General features: G+C 38.9%; 1 protein-coding gene across 2 annotated transcripts; it reads left to right on the top strand.

Annotated features, from left to right (window-relative positions):
• Positions 1 to 228: 228 nt before the first annotated feature.
• Positions 229 to 6,395, top strand: LOC138211286 (hepatic and glial cell adhesion molecule-like). Of its 2 annotated transcripts, XM_069171059.1 has the most exons (7): positions 229 to 322; positions 580 to 836; positions 1,071 to 1,265; positions 3,978 to 4,298; positions 4,481 to 4,738; positions 4,996 to 5,109; positions 6,211 to 6,395. In XM_069171059.1, exons 3-7 carry the CDS (start codon positions 1,217 to 1,219, stop codon positions 6,393 to 6,395), a joined length of 927 nt encoding a protein of 308 aa, XP_069027160.1. In that variant the 5' UTR covers positions 229 to 322; positions 580 to 836; positions 1,071 to 1,216. The 2 variants fall into 2 exon arrangements, 1 of the variants encoding a protein (XP_069027160.1); XR_011179324.1 differs by lacking the exons at positions 229 to 322; positions 580 to 836; positions 1,071 to 1,265; positions 3,978 to 4,298; positions 4,481 to 4,738 and adding an exon at positions 4,781 to 4,866 and having other exon boundaries at positions 6,211 to 6,299.
• Positions 6,396 to 10,989: the final 4,594 nt, after the last annotated feature.

The raw sequence follows: 10,989 nt of genomic DNA, 5'->3' as shown, positions 1-10,989 counted from the left end.
CTGTGGCCAAATAAAAATATTAAAAGCTTCAAGTTTTATGCCTCCAGCAACCAGTCAAGTTGTAGTTTATGTAAAAGACCTCTAATACAGTTCAGAGTATTTCAATTATTCATTCTTTTTCATGTCTTTTATTTTGGAGACGTTTTGAGATTTATATCAATGCATTTCCTGTTACACCTTTATTCTGAAGGACTGAAACCGGAAGCAGTTTAGAAAGAAGTGTTAGAACGGGGAGAAGATAAAAAGATGGAAAAAAGTGTTAAAAATAGGAAAAGGTTGACGGTTTTTTGTTTGTTTGGCACCTGGCTGATATGGACACAAGGTCAGTACTACTACTGTACTAGTACTGTACTAGTACTGTATTGTACTAGTACTCATTCTGGGAAAATTATTGGGTTAGATTGTTCCGGTTTTCAGGGATTTTTTTGTGTCATAAATGAGAGTTTAAAGTATTAAACTGATGTTTAACTTAAATGCACCGCCGTGATTCAGTCGGTGGTTAAATTTAGCATGGTAGCAAGAAGGGTATGGTCAGGATGTTAAACATTGTTTAGTAATGTTTGTCTTTATTTTCTTCAGATCTCTTACAGTGTGTTCACTTCCAGTTTTCACTGCGTTTAATAGATTCAAGTCCCATTCAATAAAGTTTTGTGAACCATCAGTAAAAGACACCAGACCATCATTCATCGGGGATGCTACAGTTTATGAGGCCATTTCTGCACAGACTTATATGTTTTATGACTATTGGTCGATACAGCTGATTCTGATAGTTCACATGGTTGAAGCTGTGACAGCAGACAATGCACGCCTTTTCTTCTGGACCTGATCAATAACAGGTGACATCTGTGACTCAAGTGTTGGATATATGCTATTAAATAAAAGTGGTCTGATCACTATACTGACCTGGTCATCAAACACTGAACGGAAAGAGACATAGAAGCTGTGTTTGGACTGTTTTAGAAATGTCTGCTGTCAGTCTCCTTCACTCAGTCCATCAAACACGAAGGCCAACTTGTAGGTTGAAAGGGGAAGTAAAACGTCTCTTTGTTTTCTCCTCTCACTGTAAAAAGAAGAAACATGACATCACTCTTCTTGGTGAGAACGTTCACACCTTCCTCTGAGGCTGATTGCTGAAAAGACACTTTGCAGGCTGCTCAAAGGACAATACACAGGTTTAGTTTAGGGACAATTAGAGACTAAACTGCTGTGAAGAGACATGGAAGCTGTGTTTGGACTGTTGGTGATGCTACTAGGAGTCTCTCATGGTGAGCTGCTCAACTTCTTTCTTCTGGCACTTTATTAAAACTCAGGATGTATATCAACGTGTTTTGTAGATGTGGGATGACATATAGTTAATAAAGTTAAGACAATATTTCCAGTGATGTACAGCAGCTCAAATGCTGTAAAGAACATTGTTGGGTTTAAGATCAGTACAGTCAATAACCGTTTTATATAACAGCAGTGCTGAATAATACTCATCACTATATCGTGTTGTTCAAATGGAGAATACTTTAGTTGCTGGTTGGTCGACGGAGGGATTTAAAATAAGTGCATCATTTTTTTGAATGAAAACATCTTTTGTAATAATATAGCCTATTTCTGTTTGAATTTGTTGCATAAGACCAAGCTCTCGTCTCGTGTTACTTGTTTCACAGTAAACCTACAACATCTTGGTAAATTTTCTAATAAACAGATTGTGTTATCACGGCACTTTATATCCAGATTATTAATTTTTTTCAAGCATTTTAAATTTGAGCTCTTTAACTGGCCCTTTAAATCTCCCTTTAAAATGATCTTAATGGTATAAAGAGTAAAGGAGATTGGTTTCTCACTGTTGCTGTTTCTCAAGAGCCATGTTTTCAATGTTGCAGTTGTAATCTTATGAAAACTTGACAGTGTTTGCCTCAGACTATACTGCAAGTGTAGCAAGTCTCTGCTCCAAGGCTGTATTTTTGGTTATTGTCATAGTTGTAAACATCAGTGAGACACTTTACCTAAACTACCAACTGTGGCCTGGAGGCTCTATTAACTGTTTAATGTGTAACATCGCGAGACAAAATGGTAATGCCAGTTATAATACCATATATGGTATTGATCCAACACTTCATTGCCGCTACATAACGCCTGCCCACTCTGAGTGAAATGTTCAAAGCTCATGTTTTTATGGCCGCAGCGCTTCTTCTGAATTGTTCCTCATTTTTTACACATTTGTTCAAAACACTGGATGACCCAACTCATAATTTGTTTTAGGATTTTAAGCTTCCCTTGAGTTGCAGCAATTAAAATGTTCTGTGGGTTCAACAAAGTTTGACAGATGTAGGATTGTAATTACTGACTGAGGTCAACTTACCTCAAAACTCTGTTTTAGGGAAATAATGGCGTTCGCTGAATCACAACTTTTTTCCCATCACACGCGGTGGTGGAAAAAGTGATGAGATATTTTACTTTGTAAAAAGTAGCAACAAAGCAGTAAAAAAAACAACAACAACAACTCCGATACAAATAAGTTTTTACATTTGCTGCACAAGAAAAGAAAACCTGTGTGTCCACTGTGGTCTGTGAGACACAGAGATGCAACAAACCTACAATATCAATATGTTTGCTGCATCTAATTCTCATCATCATTCATTCTGTATAAAATGAAGAATCACAATTGTTTCTTTTTGTTTTTAAAATTTTACAGGAGTGGAAACTCACTGTGATGGCAGACAGGATGGAGCTCAATGTTATGGACCTTTGGGAGGAACTGCGGTCCTCCAGCTGATGGACGAAGACTCTCAAATACATAGATACGAATGGAGGAATGAATCCACGATAATACTCCTCGGGAAACAAAATGAAATTATAACTAATTCTCTAAAAGACAGATCTGTCTTTACTCCCAGTAATGGGACATTTAGGATCAATAAACTCAGCAGGACAGACAGTAGTGAATATACACTTTTAATATTTGATTCAAACAGAACGCTGACATCGAAAAAGACTCTACATTTGTCTATTCAAGGTAAATTACTTTTTTCATACAGAGAAATGTAGTCATATGGATAGATATAAATCTCAGATTGTATTGATAATCTACATTATGTATCACATACTCTACATGTATCTGTATTTTGAGCCTTTGGAAACTGTAAAAAAGGATCAAGGTACTGCTGCAATATCAAAACTCTTCTGTGTGTCTTTCAGCTCCTGTGTCCTCTGTCCTGGTGGTCTCTGAGTGTCTGTCCCAGGGAGAGATGAAGGTTTCCTGCTCCTCTGAGGGAGGGGACAGTCCTCAGTACAGCTGGACTCTGGGTGGACGTGCACTGACAGACGCTGAGCTCTACTCTGAAAATAAAGAGGAAAACAGTATCACTCTGAAACAACATGTCTCAGGACGTGTTGCTTGTAAAGTCTGGAATCACGTCAGTAGTGTCTCCAAAGAAGAGGATATAATTAACTGTGGTGAGTGAGAAATAATGTGATCATTATGACACTGATGATTATAATTACTCTGTTCATCTGTTGTATATTGTGTTTGTTTGTTCATAGGATTCATTTACATTAACTGCATCTCCAATGGGACAGACATAACAAAGTGGGTGTTTGCAGCCAATAACACCCTGTGTATTCAATCAACAACTGTCACATCAGGTAAGGAGACTGACATAGTTTCACTTACACCCTCCAAATAATGACATCAGCTGAACCACAACTTTTTTCCCATCACAGGCGGTGGTGGAAAAAGTGATGAGATATTTTATTTTGTAAAAAGTAGCAACACAGCAGTAAAAAAACAACAACAACTCCAATACAAAAAAGTTTTTATGTTTGCTGCACAAGAAAGGAAAACCTGTGTGCCCACTGTGGTCTGTGAGACACAGAGATGCAGCAAACCTCCAATGTTAATGTGTTTGCTGCATCTAATTCTCAGCATCATTCATTCTGTATAAAATGAAGGATCACAATTGTTTCTTTTTGTTTTTCAAATTTTACAGGAGTGGAAACTCACTGTGATGGCAGACAGTATGCAGCTAAATGTTATGGACCTTTGGGAGGAACTGTGGTCCTCCAGCTGATGGACGGAGCCTCTCAAATACATAGATACGAATTGAAGAAAGAATCCACAGTAATACTCCGTGGGAGACTAAATGAAATTATAACTAATTCTCTGAAAGACAGATCTGTCTTTACTCCCAGTGATAGAACATTTAGGATCAATAAACTCAGCAGGACAGACAGTAGTGAATATACACTTTCAATCTTTGATTTAGAAGCAAAGCTGACATCGAAAAAGACTCTACATTTGTCTATTCAAGGTAAATTACTTTTTTCATACAGAGAAATGTAGTCATATGGATAGATATAAATCTCAGATTGTATTGATAATCTACATTATGTATCACATACTCTACATGTATCTGTATTTTGAGCCTTTAGAAACTGTAAAAAAGGATCAAGATACTGCTGCAATATCAAAAGTCCTTTTTGCGTCTTTCAGCTCCTGTGTCCTCTGTCCTGGTGGCCTCTGAGTGTCTGTCCCAGGGAGAGATGAAGCTTTCCTGCTCCTCTGAGGGAGGGGACAGTCCTCAGTACAGCTGGACTCTGGGTGGACGTGCACTGACAGACGCTGAGCTCTACTCTGAAAATAAAGAGGAAAACAGTATCACTCTGAAACAACATGTCTCAGGACGTGTTGCTTGTAAAGTCTGGAATCACGTCAGTACTGTCTCCAAAGAAGAGGATATATTGAACTGTGGTGAGTGAGAAATAATGTGATCATTATGACATTTAAGGAGACTGACATAGTTTCACTTACACCCTCCATTAATATCACATCCTTCAATGAAACTGTGACTCCCGGCAGTGATGGTCCATGGTACCTTTGTAAGTGAAAACTTACTCTGCTGCAGTGAATTCATTGATGTCATTTTCTCCTTTGCTCCTCTGCCTTTTTTCATGACACATGTATAGTTTGCTGATTTCAATATACATGTTTGTTGTCTCTTATTTTAGCTACAGATGCTTTACCAATAACGGCAGGTGTACTCTCTGCACTGGTTATCTTCTTAGTTGTCGGCGTGGCAGTCACCTGTGCCAACAAAAAAAAGAAAAACAACAAACCTAAAGGTACAAAACAGAACTTCCTTTTAACTTCCTCACTACATTCACAGTTTACAAATTATTTTGTTCATTTTATAGATTGAATAAATAGTTTAACATTTTGAGTAATTGCATTTGTTTGCTTTCTTGCTCAGCGTTAAGGCCTCTACACACCGGGGGCGTGACAAATAAATGAATATTTTCCAATAAAACTATTCAAACCGGCAGCGATGCAAATTTTCAACACCTTTTAAAAAAATGGTTTGAACAGAAACATGTCACCTCTTTCTTCAGAACAATAATGGATTCAACATCATCTAGTGATGCCGATCTTGTTTTGCTCCTCCTCACTCCACTAAAGAAGAGGAGATTTTGTTACTTTAGCCAAACCTGCTGTGACACTGTTTCTTGTGACACTGCCCACTGCCAACTCTACTACATCCAAAAGTAAACCATTTCTGATAGCTATAGTGGTGGGCAATGCTTCTCAATGCATTGTCCTTGAAATTGTTGTCCTTGTATGTCCCTCTGTCATAGCCTATAATACTCTGTGGCTCGAAACAATCAACATTATTGTTGGGAGTTTTGATGTGATGTTCGTTGTATTTCTGCACAATGGGATTGGTTGGTGACCTTACTAGAGGTGTGAAAGGTCAGGAAAAACTATTTCCTTCCAAAAGAAAATTGTTGATTTTTAGGCGTAAATATTCATGTTCTGTGTGAAAGTACTCGGGACAAGAATATTTAGAAAAATAGTGTGTAAACCCTTAAAACAAGAATTCTAAAAACACTCTCAAGTCACAAGGAGATGGTTAGATTTAACACAAAAACTGGAAACAGGGCAAATCTGTTAGCTTGGCTCTGTCCAAAGTTATGAACGAATTTCAATTTGTTTCTAGTTCAGTAATTAACACATTTAAAGGGTAGATTTTGTGTAACATTTGAGTCAGGCTCTGTGTTAAAGCTAACTGACTGTTAATGCTGCAGAGAGTGACAGCAATATTTTTGTTGGCAAGACAGAGACTTAGTTTATTCTCCAAAATGTTAAACTAGTTCTTCAAAGTCATTGTATGTAATTAGAAGGCTCTACTTTGTTTGTGTCACTTACTTCTACCTGCTAATCTGCAGAGGGAGAAGACGACCAGGAAGTGACCTACGCTGATGTCAGGATGGTGCAGCGGCAGCAGAGGCAGGTGGAGCAAAGGGGGAAGGTGGAGGTGGAGTACGGCCAAGTCAAGTTTTCAGAGCGACCTCAGCAGACTCAACCAGCAGGAGAGGACTGTTTGTACGCCAACGTCCGTAAAGGCAGGTGATTTCAGGTGTCCACAGATCAGGAGGAACACACACCTGAAGACAGAGAGAGGGAGGAGATGTCAAGATGCCTGAAGGTCTTTCACCTTCATTTTGTAGAAGTTGTCATTAGAGAAAGAAAATCCATTAAAGCTAATATATATCAGGGTTTTCTTCACTTTTCTGGGAAGCAAAGCATCTAGTCTTTGTGACCTTTAACAACAGCATCCTGCTTAAGCGCTGGAACTTTTAGTGGAATATTTAACAATTTCTTAATTGTTTTGAATTATTTTACCCTGTTTTTACATGTATATATCAGCTTTTTGTAATTTATAAGCATATTTACTTTAATTTCATTGTTGAAATACTGAAAGCTTGTAATAAATGATACATTTTAAGAATAACTTTCTTTCCAATTTATTCACCTTCATTAATCTAATGATTGGCAGACATGACTCTGAAAGCATGTCTGTGTTTACACATCATGTAAAATGTTACTTTTAATTTGAAGTAAGGTGACATATGTGACATTTAATTCAAATGTATTTTTTTAAACAGATATTGATGGATTTGTTGAGGTTCATCGTATGTAAATATAAATCCTGGCACAGTGTGTATTGGGAAAGTTATTTCAATTATAAATGGTTTGGTGCAGAGTGTGTGGGAGAATTAATGTCATAAATGGCAACGCTGGTTTGGCTCTCTAGACCAAAGATATAGAAGCAAAATATCTCGTCTGTTGCAAAGTTCAGTGTGCACAAATTTGTTTCCATGAAGCAAACACTTTTTTCTCAGGCGTGAGCACTTATTCAGACCAGTGGTTTATCAGTGGCATGATGTTGTCTTTTTTAGGATAATGGTACTAGAGGAAACAGTTCAACACATTTAGAGCAGTTAATGGTAAAATACTTTTTTCTTCTACTGAAAGAAGGAGAGAAGTGAAAGGGACAAATGTGGCGTTCTTGAGGAATTCAGGAAATTTAGGAACGTAGTTCGAGAAGGGAAGACATTTAACAGCTTGTTCAATTCTGAGAAAGGTTTGTCTTTCAACACCATCAAATCATGCTTTCTATATTTAGTCCAATGCACTTCCTTTGTCTTTGTGGTTCCCAGTTGACAATGTTCCTGTGAAAACAGAATATTTGACATCGATGTTTTTTAACTAACAATTTATAATTTTTCAACAACTTTAATCATTGAGAATTTTAGTTTTATCATGTCACTTTCAAGTCTGGAGGAATAGAGATATTCCTACTAATTATTTGGGGTAAATAGAAAGTCAGTTGAACAAAGCTGCTGCTGTAGATATTTATGATCTACAATTAACCAAAAAAATGTTAAGAGGTGGTGTTTACCAGGACCCAAATGCAGGCTCACAGACTCGGGTTTTAGTTCCAAAATACAGTCTTTATTCCAATAAACAAAAACAAACAAACAAACAAACAAACAAACAAACAAACGGTACCCACAACGTCAATTTGCTCCCCAGTGGGGAGGGCAACTCAACCGACAGATCCGGGGAGACGCAGCCGGCAGGACATCGGACAGAACCGCTGACAGGTCCGTTGGAAAAACAGAGTCTATATCCTCCGAGTCGGGAGGGCAACTCAACCGACTGGTGACTCCGACAGGGAGCTCTGCAGGTGGGACAGGAGCCGGAGGAAAGGGAACGGGAACAGGACGGGTGAAGGACGGGTGACTGGCGGTCCTTGCGGTCCTTGCGGTGCACAACTCGCAGTAACTCGCTGTCGCTAGTAGTAGTGGTAATGCACCCACAACCAGAGGAGTGCAGGGGCAGGGTACATATAGTCCGGGGAGGTGATCAGGGAAATCCAGCACACCTGCAGGTGGTGATCCGGGGTGAGTGGCAGCAGCTGCTGGGACCGCTGAGGGGCGTGGCCATAGGAGGTGAGGAGAGGAGGACACAGAACACAAGCAGACAGAAGACTGAGGGGACAACGGAGGAGAGGTGATCGGGGGGTAAAACGGAGGAAAGCAGGAATCCTGACACAAAAAAGTTCAAGATTTTTTTATTTTTTTGTTGTAATTGTTGTAAAGCACTTTGTGACTTTGTCTGAGAAAGGTGCTGTGTTAAAAAAAAAAAAAAGAAAAAAGATTAGAAAAGCTTGGAGTGAAACTGAACTACTCACAAATCAATGCCTTTGGATCAATATATAATCCATGACTATTTGTAGTCGCTGTACATGTGCAGTTGATTGGGGCATAAATAATGAAACACAATCAATGATAGGATGTAAGTACATACGTTTTCATAAGATACCAGTAGCTCTTACATGCAAGTCAAGACGCAAACGTCTTATTGTTAAAACACGTGACACAGAAAACTTTGAGTCTTGAATGTGCAGAGAATATGACCTCCTCAGCAGTTATCTGCCTGAAAGAGTGATTTCATCCTATAAAACAGAACAATACTATGTTTCACAGTAAATTAGTCAGTCAGACTACATGCACAAAAAGGTTTTAACATTTTCTCTCATCTCCACCCACTCATGAAGTATTTCTAAACAATTTCTCAGCATGGATTCATTAGATTAGATTAGGTTAGATTAGACTTTATTAATCCCAGAGTGGGGAAATTTTAATCTATGAGAATCCCATCTGTCAAAGTTCTGTAAAGTTCTCTATTCACTGATATAAACTGGAATCTCAAAACTCTTGCTTTTCTTTTTATGATATTTATAATAATGTATTGGTATCATTTCCTCTATATATCACTTTAAATGAATCAAATGTAACAGTGTGTAAATATGAACTGTACCTATGAAAAAAACATGTCAAGTGGGACCAGAAAGATGTTTTGACTTATTTGGGATATGAAAAAGTAGAATAATATCTATTTGATTCTTACTCAACTATTGTAACAGAAAGACAGACTGAAACAAAGACCATTAAAACTGTCATTCACACCTCAGGGCAATTTTTTCCTAATCACCAATTAACCTGATACGCACGTCTTTGGACGGTGGGAGGAAGCCAGAGTACCCGGAGAGAAGTCACAGGCACTGGGAGAACACGCAAACTCCACACAGAAAGGAACCCGGAACCTTCTTGCTGCGAGGTGACAGTGCTGATCACTGCACCTCCCCACATTTACAACAACAAGGCTGAAAATATAAGTTTTAATCTTGGAGAAACTCGCTGCAATTTGAACATAAAATTCTGTAAGTTTGAACTAAAGTTGTACACTCAGCAACCTGAGTTTTCAATGAGTGAGAGAGCCTGACTTTGTTTTCAAATCACAGGTCAGCGGAACACACAGGAATTTGTTGAGGACTTGTTGCCTGAAAGAGACAGACCCAACAACCAATCATTGTTTTAGACTGGAAACAGTAGTATTTGCACTTTTATAGGAATCAAAGCAATGATCCTCAGACATGGAACAATTAAATTATGATATTTTACCTGCAGCTTGTGTGGAAACTTAGTGTGATGGCAGACAGGGTGGAGCTCGTTGTTGGAGCTATGGGTGGAAAGGAAAGTCTCCAGTTGATGGGCAGTGCCTCAGAAATATCTAGATACCAGTCATAATTAACACAGAAATGTCATAATACCTCATGGGAAAAAGAATAAGACTGCATTAAAGCTGAAAGAAAACATCCTTTTTTACTCACAGTGATGGGAATTACAGGATTAATAGCCTGATCAGGATTGATGGCGATGAAATGACCCTTGAAATGTTTTAAATAGACAGAAATCAGGAGAACGAACTCTACAGTTCACCATTCGAGTTCATTTCTACACACATCCTTAAGATGATGAAGATTCTGGTGTAATATCAAAGGTCCTCTGTGTGTTTCTCTGAGCTCCTGTGTCCTCTGTCCTGATGGTCTCTGAGTGTCTGTCCCAGGGAGAGATGAAGGTTTCCTGCTCCTCTGAGGGAAGGGACAGTCCTCAGTACAGCTGGACTCTGGGTGGTGTTGGACTTGGGCTCCTGCTAGTACAAAGCCAATATGTGTAAGCCCCCAGTCCTGCATGTTCTTTTAATGAGGCAATAGGAGAAGATGTCAGGCTTCAAGGTGTTTATTTAACAGCAGAATAATCAGTGTTACAGAGCTCTGGGTCCAGACTATGTTTCCCTGACCGCAACAGAGTATGTGTCAGTTCACGAAGTCTGACCTCCTGACTGTCCCTGACCCAGTCTTCTTATAGTACAGAAACCAAAAAGTCATGTGTGGTGATGTGTCCTTTGTTGATTGGTCGAGGTGGGGGTTGTCTTCCTTCACAGCCTGGAGCTCTCAGGACAGCAGCTTGTTCCTGTTTATGACTCAAAGAAAAACAGGATGTGACCCCAAAGGTCATGGACCTCCCCCTGTGACCTTTTGGTTTTACACAGCAGTATCACTATCATTCACAAACACAGCCTTTTGTGTACACCTTGGGATTAATAGTTGATGAATACGACTTTACATGTAAATAATAGGATATGGCATACATATATGTTGTATTATTGTAAACATAGCCTAGCACAGAATAGCACAGTGGACGTGCACTGACAGATGCAGAGCTCCTCTCTAGAAATGTTGGGGCTGACAATATCACTCTGAAACAACATGTCTCAGGAAGTCTGGTCTGCACAGTCGGGAGTCATAGCAGTAG

This window comes from Embiotoca jacksoni, unplaced genomic scaffold (assembly GCF_022577435.1).
Source record: "Embiotoca jacksoni isolate LCO1_2020_lvr unplaced genomic scaffold, fEmbJac1.0.p SCAF_5, whole genome shotgun sequence".
Lineage (NCBI taxonomy): Eukaryota > Metazoa > Chordata > Actinopteri > Embiotocidae > Embiotoca > Embiotoca jacksoni.
Note: the sequence above shows the minus strand (reverse complement) of the source record. Positions and strands in the feature narration are given on the sequence as shown.

Bases quoted from the DNA above. Each gene is read 5' to 3' on its own strand.
- LOC138211286 (XM_069171059.1), top strand. From the start codon at position 1,217: ATGGAAGCTGTGTTTGGACTGTTGGTGATGCTACTAGGAGTCTCTCAT. The intron at 1,266-3,977 runs GTGAGCTGCTCA...CAAATTTTACAG, and splicing joins GCTACTAGGAGTCTCTCATG to GAGTGGAAACTCACTGTGAT. The intron at 4,299-4,480 runs GTAAATTACTTT...TGCGTCTTTCAG, and splicing joins TCTACATTTGTCTATTCAAG to CTCCTGTGTCCTCTGTCCTG.